The sequence below is a fragment of the Apostichopus japonicus genome, chromosome 8 (assembly GCF_037975245.1).
Source record: "Apostichopus japonicus isolate 1M-3 chromosome 8, ASM3797524v1, whole genome shotgun sequence".
NCBI lineage: Eukaryota > Metazoa > Echinodermata > Holothuroidea > Aspidochirotida > Stichopodidae > Apostichopus > Apostichopus japonicus.
The window spans coordinates 32,471,156-32,493,208 of NC_092568.1; the positions used below are offsets into that span (position 1 = coordinate 32,471,156).

Sequence of the window (22,053 nt, forward strand, 5' to 3'; positions counted from 1 at the left end):
GAATTTTGTGTTTTCACCACACTATGAGAGAAAAGTGCAGTAGTTGATTATCCTGAGCACTAGATAATTCATAAAGGAAGCTTATCACAGGTAATTTTATCACCACCCATCAGGGTGCTTCCTGGAGGAAATCTTATCTTTGGTAACTGACATAGTTGTTGACACCATTTAGACAGGTAAATGCTCAGTGGTTCAGGTGTTTAAAGGTAAATCAATGAACATTGTTTATCCAACCTGATGTGTTCTTACCATTCAAATATGCTTCCTTTTAATAGGTCATTGTCACCAAGTTTGGGGCACAGTTTTACCACATGTGGCAACTTTCAAGTGCACAAAGATGCCACTCATGTTAGCATTTTTTCCCCTCCCTCCCCTGTTGTTTGTTATCTTAATATAAAGGCATTAAACGACCCTTTAATGTCTGGCAGAAATTTTGGTCGAGTGGTTATTTTAGATGGGTGGTTTTCACTTTAGGAGCCAGCCACCTGTGGAGAATTGCTGCGATAATGACTCTTAAGATATCATTGCTCAGACTGCTGTGTAATCAAGTATCCTGTCATCTTTCGTTTCTCATCCTTTGGAAAGCTAATTGTGATATGGCATGTTCTTATTTTGATCTTTATTTCAAATTTGACAATGATAAACACCAACTTCAATTCAATACCATTTAGTGAGCTAAAATTTAGTCTAGTCATTTACATGTATGGAGATACTAGTGCTTCTCTTCAAATTTTCAAAATGTATTCATAGTGGTGGCAAAGGATCTACTTCATGTTAGATTGCACAGTTTCGAGAAAACTCAAACCCGTTTCTTTTCTAGCAAAAAAAAATGAATCTGGCTCATAAACCGGCTTTTTTCCCCTCCCGAATTGCATTGAAATCATCCAAATCTCGACGTATGTATTCTGAAATAAAGTTGTCATTCGACTCCTCAAAACTGTATATGACATACCAACCTTACGCATTACAAGTAAAACCCCAGTGACAAATCTTATGTGGTACAGGTAGGACCCTTGCAATGTCATCTGCAAATTAATCAGGTCACACATCCAGAGTCTATGCATGCTAAGTTCCTCAATACTGCCTCATTTCCTTTTGGTAAACATTTCATACTGTAGTTTTAATTACATCACTGTAAACCCATAGCATCCAGCAACTCTAGGTTAGCGACCCTCCTTATGCATATTGTGACATATCGCTGACCAGTCACTAAGTTTTGGTTTCGTTCTGTCAGGCTATACGTGTGTGTACAATGGGAACACCACTACAGCCAAATTTTATTCAGAATTAGTGATTGTGTTTATATTGTTTCCAGTTATAGGTAGCTTGTAGCTATACATCCAGATAGAGTTGAATTTTGAAAGATGGCATTTTCTCAAAATGTGCTCATAATTTTGCATTCTGTTTTTCATTGATGTTTCACTTACAAGTATATATCCAAATTGATATGATATTTCAGTGGGTAAAGGTGTCTATACAGTAGACTAGTGATGCCTCACATTGGCATTTTCCCCACTTGCCAAAGTAGTGAGTCTAATCCTTTCCATTTAATATTTCGTATATTTTCATATCTCATCATTTTAATAAAGCCACAGGAAAATCATTACATTATTTTACCAGTTTGAGATTATTGACGATGAGATTCAACGGTGAGACGATAAATATATATCTGTGAGTCTCAAGGTAAAACCTGCAGTGTGTACACAAATACAGGAGGTCGATGAATATTTGCCTAAATACGCTCAGCAATCCCGCTAATATCTGCTGTACTGTACATAAATGTCCTTGCTTTAATCTTCTACAGCGACAGAATTGAAATTAATTCATACATGTACATGCCTACATGTATGTAATTGATACCATAGTGGCAGTATGCTATGCTTGGAATAACTGGTTTGTTTGTGCTGCATGAGTCATTGTCACATGAATCCCTTACCGCATTTTGTATGCTGTACAGTCCAACAGACCATATCAATTCACTCGAGCCTTCCTTACCTACTTATCTCCAATTAAAGCTATACACTTCCCCCAATATACTGTATCTGCAAGAGAACGGTATCATTTAGTGCACTGCACCCCCACTGACCCTTGTCCGGGTTACCGCCACATCCTCTTCCTATCACACATATATACCGTTCCAAAAGTTCAATACCTTGGTTTCATATCTATAGAGATTTTCACTTTGTCCCAATCCATGTCTGATGTAATTTGTCTGATTAATATATAGGTATATGTGAATGTTAAAGATATAACTGATCTCACCCCCAATTTATGTGCATAATATCTCTGACATTGCATTAGCAGAGAAATTCATAGTTCATACCCCCATTATTCCTACAGTAGATGAAGGACAAAATGATAAAGAGATGCAGTTGTTTTACTGTATGAAACAATATATTTATATAGTTCATAACAGTCATAAAAAGCACCCTCAAATAGTGTTAAGTATTTGAGACCCTGGTTTTGTTTTTCTTCATTCAACCTCAAATAATATTTTGAATAATGTTGGTCCTCCTGTGGTGAAAAGTCAAGAGATTATGTAAATAATTACGGCTCATTTGTGTTTACCAGGAAGGAGCAAAGATAAGGGGTGATGATAGTGGTTCTTTTATTCGTGGTACAGTACATCACTCTGTGGTGGTGGTTAGGAGTTGTGGCTTAACATAGAGTATGGTAGCTTGGTAGATCCTGACGCACTTAAGACTTTGAGCTGGCAAAGTTCACTCTTTTTTTTAAAATATTTTTAATTTCTACATATCTACCCTTTGGAGTATATATGTTACCAGCATGCACAGATCTACAGTCTTCGTATCTTGATGAAATTTGGACAAAATTATGGGTATAATTAGAAAAAAGAATGGCCCCATGCTGAGACCTAGTAAAGAAAGAGCAGAACGCATCCAGAATTTTCTTGGATGATCTTAATTGTGTTGAAATACCACCATATCCTTTGTTTCAATGATGTAAATACAACAAGCACAATAAGAAAGGTCTAGAAAGAATATTTGAAGATTTTTTTCTTTTTTTTCTTTCATTCTTTACAATGGACACAATCGAGTAACAGAGTTAAACGATTTCAGAAAACATATTTCAATGTTAAGTCATAAGGCTGATTCAAAAAGTAGAGTTGGTTGCATTCCATAAATTGTTTATATCCCACCAGACTGATTTAGTAGTGTTACGTTTTGATCGCATTCTGAGGATTTCTTCTCCACCAGAAAAGACAATCATCTTGTCATCAGCCTCAACAGTTACAACTAACTTTTGAAAAGAACAATTTCAACATGATTATCTTGTTAGGTATAGGCTGTGTTAAAGTGCATGTATCTACTATGTCAGTTTAGCACATGTACACTACTATACTGTAGGTTACATTAAGTGTTGAATTTTGTCAAAACAAATGTTAAGCAGAGGTGTTTTTTTTGGGGGGGGGGGTTGGCATTTGATCAACCATTTTAGTACCAAACATACCAAACAATTACACAAAAATAAACTTGTATTTGTGTGAATCAAGGAAACCATTTATATTAATTTGGCATTTATAAAAAGATGTTAGTTTTATGGGAGAGTAATATGCTCAAACTACTAAATACAAACTACCAGAAATGCTTTTTTTCAAACAGAAAAAATTAGGTGTAACTTGTCAGTATAATTACTGCCATTGTACTGTAGTTCCCTAAAGTCAAATTAGCATATATTTAACTTTCTTAGAATTGTCTGTAGCATTATGAATAAACTACATTTATAATTCACCATATAGAAGTTGAATGGATGATAAGAGCACACAATTGTGTCTTTACACTTCATTTTGGGGAACATATGAGAGAGCACATTATTGGCAGAGCGTGTGCTGTAGTACTAGTCATTCCTATCATTTGGTGTACAGACTACAGAGGCATGGGTAGAAAATCAATAGCCTCAGATACTTGTATATTGACCTCACTCCCTGTCTCCCCACAACAACTGCACACTCGCTGTACCGTTTATTTCAGCTCTTGTTAACCCTTTAGCCCCCGTTTCCTCCTGGTGACCAGCCCATTCGGTGTACCACCCTCATTTGACCATCCAAAGTGTTTGGTAGCTCTTTAGTGTTAGGAATTTTCCATTTCGGAAAATCACACATGTTGTAACCAATCAGGACTTATATTTGTACAGCTAGGTGTTAAATATGATTATAATTGAATAACTTATGATATGTATTATTTAAACAATTGTTGTAAGAAAAAAGAGTCAAAAAGAAAAAAGATCAAACTTGACTATTCAAAAACAATATCTTTTTCTTCTTTATCAGTCAAAACTTCCCAACAGAGCGTTTGATGTTGGTTGTGGTCTCGGCAGAACGACATTTGAACTGGCCAGAGAGTTTGAAGAATGCATCGGACTGGAGCAGAGTCAGCCTTTCGTAGATGCTTGCAATAAGTTGAAGCAAGATGGCGAAATGCCCTATAACGTGTGTGAAGAGGGAGATGTCCATTCCACGTACACAGCCAGAATAGATGCTAGAGTAGTAAGTGTTGTGAAATTAATAAATAATTAGTGAGACCTACAAAGGTGCCAACCAGCAAGTTTTTTTTCCTTTTCTTATAGTACTCATTCAAAAGATAAGGCCGATCATGTGATTTTATTCAATTTACCTCGCTTCTCGCTTACCTGTCTCCTCACAACCTTAGCACCACGTTCTACATTGCCTAGAATGTCCTTGTTCTAAACCCCTTTAACACTGTGCACCCTCTATGACTGGCTCCCGGTCATTGCCCTTCTCATTCTACCATTTTAAGTGCCTACATGCGTTTTTTTCGATCGGAATATTTCCTTTCGATTTCATCCTTACGGTAGTGGAAGTTTCGGGAGATTTTTCTTCCATCCGATTCTAGATATCCTAAACGTCCTTTCCAGCCTGATAAGTATCCTTTTCTTGTAAAGGGAGGGATTTGGGGGCTTATCCAAACCAGTAAGGTTTGGACTTTTCTTAAGATGTGACCATTAGATTGTAGTATGATTCAAAGCAATCTAAAGACTGAAAAAGGCAACGCTACTTTAGGAAGCTCATTCGAGTTGAGGTAAAATCCTTAGCAAAAACCAGGCTGTAAGCTTGGGAATGGTACCTAAGGGAATGCAGAGGGCATTGACCTCAAGAGATTAGTGGGACTGGAGACTTGCAGTGCAAATTTGCTTACATATTTGTATCTTAGTAAGTAGGTCTGGGTGTACATATGATGTATGTACCAAGAGATATATGTCAGTACTGTATTGTGGTAAATACCCAAATACCATACATTTGTGGGTATTCCTTTTTTATAGGCTCAGTATGGGGGTATATGCAGCTTTGTGTTTTTATCTTAAAGAGGCATTTTGCTTTGCATCTGACAATTTATATTGCTCCCTTCTTTACATGCATGCATGCCTATGTTTACTCTAGAGGCCCACAGTGTCTACAGTTGGGTGACCTAGCAACCTTACTGTCACTGTTTTGGTTTTTAATCGGTAGACATCAATAAATTTAACAGTACAGTCTGGTGTGTCTAGATTGGCAACAATTCTTCTGGTTCACAATATATGAAACCATCAGTCATTTTAGCTTTCTGGGGCATTGTGATAACTGTTCCAATGTAGACCTACTGTATTTCGTAGGTTAGGTTGATGTGGGAAATGGCATGCACAGTGTGGAGACGGGTAAACCTCATCACTCCTAAATTACCAAACCAGTAAGTTTCGATGCAATGTGTTGATCACATGTTGATCTTGATTACAAGGAATGAAACTATCAGTCATTTTAGTTTATGGGCTGCACCGTTCGATAAGATTCCAACCAATGAAAAATCCAAGACCAAGCAATCAAATGTTCTTAACACTTTGGCTGGTAGAATAAGAGAGGATGTCTTTGACCGGGGGGGGGGGGGTGTTCGGTCATAGAGGGCACAGGGTGTTAAATGGTTACCAGTTCACTCGAAACATAGTAGAGCAAGAGTGCTGAGGTTGTGAGGAGACAGGTAAGCTTGTCACTGGTAAATATCCAATCCTGGTGAGTTTTGGAATTACTGTTCCAGTGTTGATGGTGTCCTGGATGTAACATAACCACTTTTGTGTGTTAGGTAGATGTGAAAAGTGCATGCATAGAGTGTAGACAGGTAAGAACATTTGTCACTCCTAAATACCCAAACCAGTAAGTCTCGGTTGCGATGCGATTTTGAACAATTTCTGCATTAATTCCGCAAAGCCTTGTGGGATATACTGTCTGTGTCAGTTTGAAAGATTATTTGAGAAAAACAACGGATTAACTTACTTTAATTTGCAGGTCTTAGTTTAGCTGTCTACAACATGTATATTACGCACGTGTCCTAGTTTTATCAGAAACTATTTTCTATATTTTAAATTATCTGATCTTAATATCATAACAATCCCCAAGTCATATCTTGGAATATAACTGATGCTGTCTGACAGGAAGACTGATAGAATTTCATCAATTTAAAGCAGTATTGTACAGAATCGCAGACATGAACGCTTCGTTAAACTCTGCTTCTTGTTTGCGCCAGTTTTTAATATCAGTTCAGTTTGCATTACCAGGCCAAAAAAACATGCATCACTAATTTGTGAAATTATACACTTTGATATTGAAATCACTATTAGATTTTTCTAACGCATTCTATGCAAGAATAGGTTTGCATACTTTGCTAATTTAAATCGCTCATCTCCTGCCTCCTATGTGTGATTCACCACCCACTCCAGGATCGTTTTTATGGTTTCTCTCATATTTTACAATTTTTCATATCCAATTCTGCAAATTTGCTTAACTATTGGGATTTTTGGTTGTAGTACCAACAGAATACTGCTCTAATCTTATCTCTTGGCATAAATGAAGAAAAAATGTTGTGTACTCTTAAGGATGTCCAAATTTACTTTCCATTTTGAAGGCTGAACCAAGCACAGCACATTAACATCCTCCCCCCTGCTCCCCTCCCCTGTCTCTTACTGTATATATATTGGTCACCTTCATCTGGTACTTCATGTAGAACATTATCATTTTACGAACATCAGAATCCTGTAACTGTTTCAGTTAGCACCGGAGAAAAGATAAAACAATATCCCACATTGTTTGAATTAGTGAAAATTTGAAAATCATTCTGACAGCTGCTGCCAGCAGGAACTCTCTCGACCAAAGGTGAACATGCAGACCGGGCTGAGATCATTGCCAAACAAATGTCTTTAGCTGGCAAAAAAACTTTCTAAAGCATCTAAACCGTTTAACAGCTTAGTAGAGATGACAGATGGTTTAATTATATTCTATATATTTTACTTTGATGAGTGCGGCTAGCATTTAGAATGACTAAATAACTTCCTGTATAATGCAAGGACTATCTCCCCGAGGCCTGAGTGGATGAAGCTGTTTGTAGAATCTGTTATAGATACAGTGCGGTGTACAGTCGTATATAGCACCAAAGATTACAAGTGATTGTAATACAGTAATACCAGTTTACCCACAGTACTGTTTTAGCATAGACTAATTTGTATACTGTGTACATGAACACAATGGAATCACTACAATGGTGGGTATATGCTGTTGAGAATATTATTAAAGGGCTGCACAGTATCGTTTTCATATTATACAACAAAAAACAGTTACCGGTCACCTTCATTGTCATCAAGCCTTTCTTTATCATTTCTAACGCCCATTTGCCTACATTTAGAAATTAAACTGTCTACGGATTAATATCATCTTCATATAAGGGAATTATTTTGAAATTAAGAAAACCTCCAGGATTTCACATTTGGACAGATTGGCAAACTTTGAAGAATTGGAAGGCATAACAGTTGACCTTTTAATATCAAAACTGAAAATATTTTTCAATTTGTCAAGCACAATAGTAAAGATTCATATAATTATTAACTAATTATAGTATTGCAATTGAATGTTTGTATTAGTCCCTTTTCAAGGACTCAACCAATAGCTACTGTAGGAGGTAAAATACATTAATACTTGTTTGAAAAAACAATTACTTCAAGTAAATTAGGTCAACCGAATTCTCTGAAAAACAAATTTAGGTCATGAGAGCTATGTTAAATTTGTTCGGTAGGAAGTAGTAAAAGATACCATGGGAAGGGAGGGGATGTGGAACTTTGAAAGGTTACAATGAGCAATGAAACATTACTTCGCTTTTGATGATGAGTGACAAGCTTACCTGTCTCCTCATTACATCATCAGTCCACTAAAAAGAAAAGACTAAATATCACTCTAAGACACTTCATGTGGTACAATGAGAAGGGGGGGGGTCATTTGTTTAGTGACCGTTCACTACAAGTGTATTAATTGCTATTAAGTTTACTAATTTCACTCGCGGCTCAGTAGAGCAAAATTGTTGATTTTGTTAGGAGATGGGTAAGCTTGTTCCTCATTAACGGGATTTCTAACATCTCTTATATCGCCATTAGTCCATTACTTAGTGTGCCGACTCTCAAACAAACATTTCTGGTGGAAACTAACATTGAAATAATTTCTACTGTATGAATTCCTACAAAAGTCAAGTTGCACCATTCACTAAAATAGTGGTTAACTGGCAACAGCTATATTAAGCTAAACAACATGCTAGACTTAATGTGTGTGACCCAATGATGTATCAGGAAGTGGATGTTGACCCTGAAGTAAGTCAATGGGGGGCACAGTGCTAAAATGTTACCAACTTTTGTAAGCTAGGTAGATTTGGTTGCACATATGGAGAGTGGACATGTATGAGTATCGTGGTTCATAAATATCCAAACCAGTAACTTTTGGGGATTACTCTTAATTTTAAAGTAACTTTCATCCGAATTTAATTTACATACGGTACCAGTAAAAAAAAACTAACATTGTGTATGGGCTCTACCTATAAGTACTCTAGATTGTCCAGTTTCATAGCAGTCCAAAGAAAATCAAATTTAGAGCAGTCTGTTTTGAAATTTCCTTTCAAATTTTCCACCTCCAAGTGAAAGAACATTCTTCGTATATTTCTCATGTTTACTGTCTTATCCATTAAATATTTTGTGCTCCATTTTCGATTGAGTCTAAATGCTTAATTGTATGTCACTAATTGACACAAAGTGTTGGCAGCAACAAATTTGACAATGCAGAGTAGAATAATTCAAAGTTTTCTGCAGCTAATCAGTGTTTCTTGGTTGTTTCTTGGCTTATAATGTAACTTGCTGGTAAGGTTGCTGGTTCTGTCAAACCATCAATCAACTACTGTTTGAGTTGCTTTATCTTGAATAATTAAAATTACATTCATTTGATCCTTGATTCATGTGGGCTGTCTAATGGTTTTCATGCAATGGTGTGAGTCGCATGGGATTGTGACACCAAAGACTTGTGTTGAAAAAGTGTTGTTGAACATAATTCACGGTCGCTGAATATCTATTCTTTTTGCAAGATTTCAAAGTGCTCAGGGATTTACTGACTCATGGTACAGGTTTTTTAACCGATTTTTCCAATTTTTGATACTGTTTCGATGCTGATTTTTAGGTAAGCCTGAGTCATCAAGTGTCACGTCATTTGCACAATTTCGTCAGCAATGCTGGAGATTCTGTTGTTTGACATCACACCTGTTTGCTGCCGCAACTCACTTGGATGGTACAAGCTGTGATAAGTTGAACTATCAGTATCTCGAAAATGCAATCTGGGAATTGCGCGTTAATTTCACCAGGGTGCTAAGTATATATATTTACTTAGCTCCTCCCTTACCTGTCTCCTACCACACTAACGCACTTTCCTAGTCTACTAAGACGCCACTGGTATAGTTTTTGCACGGCGCCCTCAGTGACATGCCGCTACGGTTCACCACACGCTATCCCTTCCTTCCAAATTTACCATTCCGAAGTGAAATGCGTGTTTTCCATCTCCGTTTACATATACGCCCTTACTGACATTTTCTTGCGCGAATCTTGCTGCTTGTGACTGACAAAGTTTCAGAACGAAGTTTGCAGCAAGATTCCTCAAGCCATATATATGTTCTCCTTTCATTAGTCAACAATATAAAATTTCCTCTGGAATATTCTTTTATCTTTGTGCGAAACAATGAACATTGTTGTACCCAAAAACTTTGTGGATAACTCTAAATTTTTTATCATTCCTCTCTCAAATCAAACGGTTGGAAGCCAACAGTACAGTACGCTATCTGAAAGAGATTAAGTGATATATCACTACTGTATGTGTTGATGATATCTATGACCTAATAGTCAGAGTGACTCAAAGATACATTTCAATCAAAATCATGCTTTAAGGGATAAAAAATTGATGGAAATTGATGGCATGTGGTAATTCTTATATTACAGTAGTTTCATCTGAGTTTTCCCACAGTATATTGATGTTGACAGCTGACACCCCCTGCAAATCTTATTAATGCCATAACAACTGCATAGACTTTTTTTACATTGGAACCTGTGTTGGTTGGGAAGCCTCACTGATGATCATTGTGCAACAAACTGGTCATTCAGCTTCCAGAAATATGAACAAAACTGATAGCAAAACAAAACAAAAAAACAATGGATGGTGAATTGTGTGTTTTATGTGTCTCTTTGTTGTCTAGTGGGCGGTTCCCACAAACTATCAGGTCAATAAGTACCAACAGTACCACCCTCAGTTATCTGATCGCAAATTGGTTCAGTTATCTGGTCGCAAGTTAGTTCAGTTAATTAGCTCAAAATGGAAGAAAACGTTTTAAAGTTTCTTTGTTGTGGTATAAATTCACCAGGACCCACTTTTTGTCAATTTTTCTTTCTGAATTTAGTTTTGCAAATTTACAGAATTTATAGAGATCAGTCTCAAAATGTACATTTTGTGAAGTCCCGAGGAGATTAGGTTGACTTGTCCATCTATACAGAACAAATTTTTATCAGAATAAAACGTGCCTCTAAATTTTACTTCATGGTTTTGTTTGAAATTGATATAAACGTTTTTATAATAATATTATAGAACAGATTGGTTTTATGACTTTCTTCACAAAGATGTCTATTAATTTCTAGCCAGGGGTTTGTTTACTCACTCACATTGTTCATAACAAATGGAAAAAGTAGCTCTAGAAACCGAACATAGCGCAACCATTTGTTGTAGGACTGTTCTCACTCTCCGTCCCTTAATATGTTCTAGCTCTAAATCCAAGATTTCTCAGCGTCCAATCAACAGAGAGAAAATGGGATATTCTGAATTTTGAAAGTTAGATCTCTCTGTCAGCTTGTATACCAGCACAAGTTTTGGAGAATGAAATAAAAGGTGTGGTAAACTTAAGAATTGACGTTGCCCAAAAAGAAGAAACTGGAGAAGTTCCACAGGGAAGTTCTTCTCCGATTTCAATTCCAAGGATACTCTACTGTAACTACAGAACTGTTCAAAGGGCGACCTTTGCCAGTTTCCCTGCACTTGTATAGATCCACAGAATACAGCTCTTACTTTCCTTTATAGCCATTACAAATCAGAAAGAGGTAAACTAGATTTTGTCATCCAGGTCTTCGACCCTACTGAAGCTTTTGTTTGATCATACAAAATTCATTGATTGTTTTGCAAAAAACTAATACTCATAGAAACTGTATCTGAGATGAAGGTAGAACGTACCCCTTGCAAATGTTAAATCTCCAACTATTGCTTTCTTTGCTCATGCATCTTGTCATCATCATTACTGTACTGTACACTACAGTGTGTCAATTCAGTGTTTGCTTTGAAGACAGTGAGTGATATATACTATTCAACCAATTTCGAAATTAACAAATTTTTACCCGCATGATAATGCTTAAAAGATATAGGGTGCTATTACCCTCAGTTTAATACCGTAGGCTAAATTTCCATTACGTGATTTATACTGATTAGCAGTCTCTTTTTTGGCCAATTCCTGGAAATTAATTTCCATTTGGTTGAAGTTTCTGTATGCATGTTGAGATAAAACCACAAGCACTTGGTTGTATCACACAGACAGAATCACCTCAACAGGAGTGCACTGACGCTTGACTAATATGGCTGGAAGAAATTTGAATAGAATCATCTAGATGTTAATTGTTCCTTTTTTAGTTTGAAGTCACGTTGTTCCCATGAATGCCTACATCGCTTTCCATCCGGTGTCTCAAGAACTTGACATGCATGTCACGCAAGACTGAACATTTGATTATATAGCTCAGTTTACATACAATATGGTGGTTTCCTTAGTACAAGTACTTGGCCTATTGTAACATACATATTGACTTCACTCCTCTCTTACTTGTCTCCATTTTACTTATGCACTTAATCTAGGTCCTAGCTGCCTTCAGAAACTTCACCATAAACTTTCCAATGGATGTAAATCACACTAGAGAAACAGTTGTAAGCCTTGAGGATGGTAGATTTGGAAGGAAGAGGTATTAGGTGTTATGTGGGGGCGCAGTGTTTAAATGTTACCAACTGTTGTAGGCTAGGTAGATTAAGTGTATGTAGAATAGAGACAGGAAAGCACCATTCGCGAAACTTGTATAGAAGCCTATTCTGGTGATAGTCTTGTTTCACTGAGATCACACGTTTTTTCAGACGTTTTCTGAGTGCGATATTAGATAATATTCACATGTGCTAGTGTTTGACCGATAAAACGTTTTAGAAATATAGCAAGTAAATAATACTAAATATACTCAAATGTGGATATAGTGAAAACAAAATAATGGCTATATAACATGCACATGGATTGCTAGTATGCAGTATGATGTATACAGTACGGTCTGTGAGACTTAATTGTATGCATATATGTTAAAAACTTGCTGGTTGCATTTTTGTGTCCTAACATCCTACTTGTAGTTAACATCAGCTCCACTTCCTGGCACCCAAGTATAGTAAATCTACTTGTGCATTTGTCAAGGGTCTAGTCTTGAAGTGAGTGACTCTGAACCAGTTGTATACATCTGGCTCAGAGTGATGATAATATTTAATAATATTTGATTTTTATATAACGCTTTCCACCAGCGATAGGTCTCAAAGCGCTTTATAGACGTTATGTTACCCCTGGTCAATGATAACCTGTCCCAGAGACAATCCCTCCAGTCGGCAGCAGTTATATACTGCTCCCAATGACAAGTTAATACCTCACAGGTACCCACCCATTTAACCCCTGGGTGGAGAGAGGCAAGTGAGATAAAGCATCTTGCCCAAGGACACAGCGTAATGATGAACTAGGCATGAATCGAACCAGCAATCCTTGGATCAAAAGTCCGACGCCTTAGCCAATTGGCCACCACGCTCTCACTACTGATACTGAGTTTCTACCAAACAAACAACATTTTAATCTACCTAGTAGAGCACTGCTGCTCTTATAGCAATATAAATACTGGTATTGGTTTTCTAGCAGTCTGCTCAAAATTGTCACCCAGAACCTAAAGATATTTATATCGCCGATTCTTTACATGTAAGGCAGACATTTTGTTATCTCGAGTTGCGATTCATTTTGTTACTAGACAGGACTAGACAGGGTGACTCACTAATAATTAATAATAGATAACGTGAGTTATTGAACACAATTGAGGGTTAAAAGACGATTAAATTTGTACTAGGGGGGGGGTGGGTGACGCACCTTACTGTATGTTCAATCTGGGAATTTTTTCAAAATTCAAAGTATTCATTAGGGCAACTTTGCATTAAGTCCTAATTACAAATCTTATTTTTAGTTGAAACATGCCTTCGAATGCACCATTTGATGTCTTTGAAACTTTCTTAACAGGGAACACCCACTACTACATAGGAGTCACATTGAACAAATCCACAGTGCCTCCCCCCCCCTCCATCGTAAAATTGTTTATCCACCTACAGACCGCCAATAAAAGTTCATGCCCCCCCCTCCCCTATAAACAAAATTGTTCAGGGAAAAAAAAATCGTAAATTGCCCCTCACCACCTTTGCAAACTGAGCACGTAACTGAGTTGCAAAGACATCACATACTGTAGAGAGAATTATTTGATATTCCTGATAAATATGATTTTGTTTACAGCATCCTTGACCATGAAAATACCTCAACAAACAACTGACACCTGTCAGCTTGAGGTGATAAGCTACATGCTGTGAGGCCAGCAAACTCTGGTTAAAGTAGCATGTTTTCATATATGCTTGTGCTTAGTCGGAATTTAAACATTTCTTGGGAGTCCTTCAACTTGAAAGTACTAGTTTATGTGCAACTTTTGAGATTGCCTTTATCACCAGCAAAGTCTTAAAAAAAAAATTACAGAATGAAGATGTCGATAAGTCTTTAATTACTGTATGTTATTCAGCATCCTATTATGATGTTTCATTCAATACTAAATACTATTTTTCCACTATTCAGCAGATTCTGCAAAAGAACCCACAAGTAGTCTCGTCGTACAAATGCCATGAATTTCTCGAACCCAGAAATATCATAACAATTGGTATACAACTATAATTATAAAAGTGTCAAGTTTTTCTCATGTTGGACATTTTTTTTTAAATCTTCTTCTTCTTCCTCTTCTTCTTCTTCTTGGTAGGACAGAACTAGAACAAAGTTTGTTCAAGGTGATGCCTGCGATCTTTCATTGGACTTTGGTCAATTTGGCTGTGTGGTGGCAGCAAATCTCCTTTGTAGGTTACCGAATCCATACAAGTTTCTAGAGAGATTACCAAACCTGGTTGCATCTGGAGGGTTGCTGGTCCTTACTACACCTTGTACATGGCTAACACAGTTTACTCCTAAGGTGAGTATCCAGATTTAGAGAGTTTTAGATGTTTACTTCACTCCTCTCTTACCTGTCTCCCACTCCACAATTGCACTTTCCTATTTACCTAACTACAGTATTTCATTCACTGCACTCTTTATCTGTCTCTGTTCAACATGGTGCAGATGTTTGCTGCAACCAATCTATCCAGTGTGTAGTAGCTTTTAGCATTTTTGGCTAGCACTGTGCCTTTGCTGAGCCAGCCTGGAGCACAGCTGCATGTTCTCTGTCTGCCAAATGTACCCATCTGAGGACACCTGGTTTATCCTATTGTATGTTCTTATCCACATGAATCCAATCGGCTTCTTGTTGTGCTCACAGTTTGTTATCACAGCGAGTTCTCTATCACCAATCATCACTGGTTGATAAGCCAATGATGGCTTCTTCGCGAGTTCCTGCTTGCAGGAGGATCTAAAATTCATACATACATACAAACACACATACATACATAACCCTCTATCCTTTACATTATCCCTAAGAAATGTTACTTAAAACTGTTTCAAGTGTTAAAAGGTGTAATAAATTTCCTCAGGTTCTTCCCTGTTCCTCATTTAGTACAGTAGGTGTTTGTACAGGTACCGTACGCCGTTCTGCGATCACACTTTAAGGAAGAAAGGATCATGTAACTTCCATGAGCACGTGGGTGTCTAAGGGTTGTCTTCTCAGTTCCTTATTACAGTATGGTAGCTTTGTGCTGAAAGTGTTGTTTTGCCTATGTATAGTCTGTGGTTAGAAATAAAATGCAGTTCTCATTAAACTTGAACACTCACAGGGGCAAATCCAGGATGTTATAAAGAGGGGGGTGTTGGGGTCGTTGATGGGGTAGTCTGAGAGCTTCCTACACCAGAAAAGTAAAACACTTGTGATAAGAACTACTTTTTGAAGCTGTAATTTAGGTTGAAAATGGAGGGGGGGGGGTGTAGTGGAGTGGTGATGAATATTTCTTCAATTCTTACAGGGAATAAGTTACTGTTCCAACTTTGCATAGCAGTTTTGAAAGCTCTGAGCTTTGTAAAATACTATGGTTCCTGTGTTCAGAAACTGCTATGCATCTTTGCCCATATGTAGCAATTTTACTCAGTTTGAATTGCATTTTGCCATGCGTTACCGGATAAATTATTCCGTCTTATAGTCAACAAGTTAAACAATAATGAAAAAATGTCCAAAAAATAACAATCCTTAATTCTGAAAGATTTTCCAAAAATCCTGAAGAACTGTTAGGTGTCAATAATCACAACATGCATCACTACACTTTGGGTATATCGGTAAAAGAAACATAAGAGACCCCAAAAATTCCTGATAGTCGTCTTTTCAGAAAAGCCCCTATAAAGTGTACACTTAAATATTAATTCCGTAAAGATGAGCTAATGACATCAGTTGTAGTTCTGACATCACTTTGAGTGTCTGGATGCAAATAACTCACAGCCCATTCAGATCCGTGAGTTAAAGACTTAACATTGCAAAACTGTGAATAGCTGTAACACCTGTCTATTAATGTACTAAGGTGACAATATGCTATGCTATGAAAACATTCTATCGAACCATTCCAAATATTTTAGTATCAGTTCTATTGAACTTGGATATAACAACCAGTAGAAACACATACAACACCTATGAAGGCTTTATATATAATGTATTAACGACATATAGTTTATCTGTAGAAATAGAACGAAAGAGAAGGATTTATAGAAAAATAGAACAGACTACATTCAGTTTTTAGGAACATAAGAATAATTGTAGCTTTTGTCTGAGGTCATCTTTAAAATGTTTCCCAACTTTTAATTCATCTTAATTACTCCAAAACAGTTATAAACTATTGACAGTTTGTAAACATGAAATGTCAGGGAGAGTGGAACGCACTGGTATAAATACATGGTTTATATTTGAGCTAACTAAGCATGGCATAACGTAAACAGAGCCGTCTGCTCCACGGTTGAAACTTGAAAGGGCGAACCGTCAAAACGGGAGTAATGATTCAAAGTTAGTGTATGGATTGATTACAAACACATCTACTGTAAATGTAAACTGTCTTACTTAGTTCAAGGTAGCTGCTGTTGTTGAGGAATTCGTCATTTGTGTATATTATTGTAACGTTACTCGTACGGTATCCTTTGATACCTGGTTAAAATAAGTGGAAATTATTTATTTTGATATAATATGAAGAAAAATTAAATGAAAGTAAATAAATTATCAGAGTGGAAACAGTAGGCCAGTGTAGCACATTTGTTGTAAAGTGGCAAAGTCTTTGAACCACAGGCTAAGGAGGAACAACATAATAAAAATTTAACATAGAAATCAAGTGTTTTGAAGGAGTAAGGGTATGCAAATGAATTACTGCCACTTTGTACTTGAAACAGCTGTTCCTAATTTAGCTATTAACATCAACTTTAATAGTAAGAGTAAAAATACCATATATGGTTAACACCAGAAGAAATTATTTACTTTTCAAACGAACCAAAATTATTCAAGCAAAACGCTAAATCACCTTGGACAAAGAAGATTACTAGATAGTAGATAAACCTAGTCTAATTTTGCATATTCATATTGGGGCTGAAGCATAATATTACCATCAAGTGTTGTAGACAAACTTAGTTACTTGTTAAATTTTTTGGTTGAGAAGAATAAATTCATAGTGGATAGTGTGTACAGAATAACTCACTGATCACTTACAGAAGTTGTGGGTTTCTGGTGGGCAAGGACTAGACTTGCAGCGTTAAACATTTTCTGTTGAAAAAAACCAAGCAGGTTTATCGATTATGTGGGGCATCGCATACTCATAACAATATTTTAATCATTGCTATTTTTGAAAAAACATATTTGTAACATACCCAGAAACTACCTGGTTTTGGTATTTACAAGCGACGATACTTACTGTATACATCTGTCTGGACTCTAGTCACTCTACTAAATATTGTTGTTAATTAATACATTGATGTGATGTTTAAGCAGCTGTTCATTCTAGCTAAATATTGTCAGTTTTCCATTGTCTTCTCTCACAAAATATTCTTGTTTTCTTTTTTCAACCATTATATTTAAATCTTTACGTTACCTAAATATAGCTTTTAGAACAAGGTTGTTTGGAGATGGAAATGGTTAATTGTTGAGCAAGGTAATTGTTTGTTTGTTCAGGCTACACCCATCCTTGATAGAGCATGTATGAGAGTGTTAACCTTCACTGATTTGTGGAGAGTCTGTGGCTCTGTACAAGTGATAACTCGCTCCGGTATTAAGTGCAATAAATTGAGCAACATACTCTACAGGTAGGAAGAGACATTATTACTGCATCGAGAATAAAACTAATTGTATGTTGCCAACTTGCCAGTAGAAATATTAATATGGGGAGCCAACATCTCACTAGATTGAGCAATGTGCAGGTTTGATACTAGTGTACTGAAGTTCTAAGCCCTTAAGCTATATACAGTGATAATGGCCTGTGTATGTGTGGTGTGTGTATGTGTTTGTTTGTGATGCCTAGCTTGTAAACATGATATCTCAAGAAGGGTACAACTCTATTGAAAGGAAGAACAGTTTTGTTTTTGGTGGAGGTCAAAGGTCATTTGGGGTCACCAGAGGTCAACGTAAAAACCTTGTAAACATAATATCTTGAGAAGGATAACTCTAACTTCACACCTTGTATATGGATGCCTTATATTGAGAGGAAGTTTTGATGGAGGTCAAAGGTATTCTGAGGTCAACAGAGGTTAGATATGTCAAGTTAGAAAGCATGGATACTTTTCATACTTTGCAAGTGGATGCATTATATTGAATACAGTAGATTAATTCAATTGTTTCAGGTGGAGGTCAAAGGTCATCTAGGTTGCCAGTGGTCAAACTATGAAAACCATTTAAGCATGATATCTCATGGTAGAAATTATGGATGTTTAATTATACATGGTATATGGATTTTCCATATTGAGTACAAGAATCCTGTGGTTGTTGGTGTAGGTCAAATGCCATTTGAGGTCATCAGAGGTCAAACTCTGAAAACCTTTAAACATTATATCTCAAGATAGGAATCATGGATACTTCTCAGTTTGGTGTATGGGATGCATCACATTGAGTACAACAGTACCCTGTATTGTTTATGGTGGAGGTGTGTATCGCCATATACAGTTGACTGACCTGCATTTATCATGCCAATAGTGTAATTGAACATCCAAATCACTAGTGGTTGAGGACATTTATATTATTAGAGCTACAGTATTTCTGGTGAACAAGTAGAAGTCTAGTGTTATGAAGTCATTTAAACCCCAATGCATTTTGGCATTCTGGAATCTCCATTATTTTCTTTGATTTTTTTTTTTTTTTTTGTGTGTTGAGAGGAATGAAATCATTTGTGTAGACCTAACACTATGATATAATCAACCTTTTTTGTGCTTTTCATTTCATCACAACTGTTTTAAAAGAAATTGAAGAAAAAATATTAAAAACCAAAATCTTTGCATTCTTACTGGCCCTAAACTCAAATATCATCAATTGTTGTAGCTTCATTTTGTCTGGATTGACTTATATACTGTCATATTTCTGTATAAACTACTATACAAAAGAATTGTTAGTGGCTTGTTTGTCATTGAAGGTGACATACATGCGTTTACATGTGAATGTGATTAAAAGTTCAATTCTATCTTGGAATATCTCCTTTGAAATCAGTTTTATCAGCTAAAGAGAGGAGGAAGTTGGCAGTCCTGTTAGAATACAATGTCTAATTACAGAAGTGATGATCATGTAAGAGTGGAGAGATGGTGTCACATATATGCGAATTGACCAAAAAATTCCACCCCTCATAAATATTTATATTCAAGTCTGCACTGTATAGAGCCTCTTTATCCTTGCTTTTATTTATTTTTCGTCTACCTTGAACAAAGTCCATGAACTTCAGATTGCCTAGCGTAGCGAAAGCATTTCCTTCGCTCCTCACTTACCTGCGTCCTAACAACCTCTGTACTCTTGCTCTAAGTCAACCATGTCTAGAGTGAACTGGTAACATGGAGACAAATGACAAATGGAGTCAAGAGGTGACTAATGAGCACCATGACAGTGGCATGACAAGGAATATTTTATAAATGTGTTGGTCATACATAAAGGAAGGGTTTCAAAAGGAAGTAACTTGTAAAACCATTGTGAAAACCTGGCTCTGAAATAGAAGGTTGCTGTACAATACCAGGAACTAAAAATATTCACTATTCTTCCATTATATTAATGGTTTAATGGTACAACAAGAAATGTGAAAGGTAAAACTGATCTCCTTGATTTTACAAGACAGTAAATGATTAAAGTATTAAAGACAGATCTGAAAGTGGTTCATCTTAACTTGCGCAGGATTGTTTCAGAGGCTGTCATTAATTTTAATGTGCGACAGCTGATTCGAAACACCATTGCCATCCTATGTTACTTTGCAATACAATTTTGCAATTAACTTCTTTGAGAAATGACCCTTTGATCAAGGCATGTACAGTTGCATCCTCTGGTTAATTATTGGATGGATCCATGGTCAAAGTGTCTCGTGAAATACACAGGTCATGAAGTCAGCTCGGCAAACGCAAACATGAACAGAATAAAAAAAAGACCCAACATGTTATCTCTGATAACATGCTGTATTAAATTTAATCTTTGCTGCCTGCTGTTGACATGAAGCTAACAGATTTATTATACCTGTAAGCTATAACACACACAAAAAAAATGATTGTCGTCTATGATTTTGAACCCAAGGAGCTGATGTGACTTATCAGGTTTGAAGGAGCTTTCTACCTGTCATTTTTCTTTCTTTTTTTAACATGCCATCGGTGTTAGAAATGTAAATTATGTGTCCTCCTGCCAGGTAAACACATATTGAAGTCAAGCTATATTGGTAGTTTGTTATGTTTATGTCATAACAGATCGGTTTATATTGTTAGCTAAGTCTGTTACTTTTTAAGCAAAAAAAACCCTTCAGTCTGAAGTTGCATAAAAAGGACTGTTACATTTTGGCGGCGGATGTGTCGTACCTATAGGCCTAGTCTAGCAGCCTACTACCACATAAACCACATGGTTGTAGTTCCATGACATTAACGTCAATAGGACAAACAAGAGACTAACTCTCATAAGATTCAGATAAGATGTTCATTTTAAGTTGGAACTCATTGTGTTTATGACGGTAGAACGTTTTGTGGTCTTGAGATCACCTTAGAATATAAAAAGCGTAGATAGTTTAATGATCAGGTCTAGACTGAAATCTTCCCGTAACAAATTATATTTTGACGAAGAATCTCCCCTTACACAGTGAACTTATTGCCTGACCAAATATCAGATGCTGAAGAAACATTAATTATTCAACTGTATATATCTTCTTAATAGTTAGTCATGTACTGAAGATGGAAGTTTTAGTGAAGTATAGTGACTCTCCTTGTTTAACCAACTGGTTTTTTTCCTATTAGTGTGCAATGGTTGGTGGTTTACAGGTATTATTATCCATCTAATGGTAATAACAGCTGTCAAAACATGACATGAAGCTCCCGATTATTTGATTTGGCGGTGTACTGATAGTGGTTCAATCAAATGGCAAAGGTGGTAGGATGATAATTCACTGCAACTCACGATCAAAACTCCTCATGCAAAGCTCGGAGAAAGCTCGGGCGTCCAGATACAACTATAGATGGATTTCTTTCGAGCAGCTTTTGAGGCTGACTTGGACAAAGTGATGATAAAATTTGGTTTATATGCTAACTTGAGAACTTGTACTCGTAGGTAAAGCCTGTGTACTCTTGTGGTACTCATGTCAACCAAACTTTGACCTTTGTACTCGTACTCCAGCTGTTTAATTTGTACCACATTCAAGAGTGTTACAGCAGAGGAGAAGTTAAGCTTGCTGTCTTCAGTGGAGCAATAATTAGAAAGAGACTGGAGATCACTCATAAAAGATTCCATCATGAATATATTAATATTACTTTGGTCTCTCTGTGAGTGCTTCGGTTAGTTTGTCATCACTGGACAAACTGGACATACTGTTAGTGCAATACTTATATCAATTTGTTTATTTTGGGTGTCAAGATAGCTTTCTTTGTCACTGATCCAAAGATTTGAGACGTGTACCTCTATCTTAAATCAAATAAGACAGAGACTGGAAATATAAATAGGTGAAGTCTTGTAAATGCAACCATGGACATGACAATACATTTTGTGGGACACCAGTTAGGAGCCGTCCAACCATTGTAACCGCAAAGAGATGTTTTAGTTAGATCTGAATTCCGAATTGCCTGTAAAAAAAAAAAGAAGAAGAAATTGTCAAATAGTTAATTCAACCAGCGCAAAACCTATTCTAGTTTTAACTTCCCTTTCCCCCCCCCCCCCCAGCCCATTGGTTGATCAATGATGGAGGGCAGT

The 22,053-nt window shown here is 36.6% G+C and overlaps 1 protein-coding gene across 1 annotated transcript in view; it reads left to right on the forward strand.

Annotated features, from left to right (window-relative positions):
- LOC139971629 (magnesium-protoporphyrin O-methyltransferase-like) overlaps window positions 1-22,053 on the forward strand; it is a 39,595-nt gene that overhangs the window by 13,009 nt on the left and 4,533 nt on the right. The window contains exons 2-3 of the mRNA XM_071978266.1: window positions 4,292-4,507; window positions 14,467-14,673. Of these exons, the coding sequence (XP_071834367.1) occupies window positions 4,292-4,507; window positions 14,467-14,673 (423 nt within the window). The remainder of the gene's footprint in view (window positions 1-4,291; window positions 4,508-14,466; window positions 14,674-22,053) is intronic.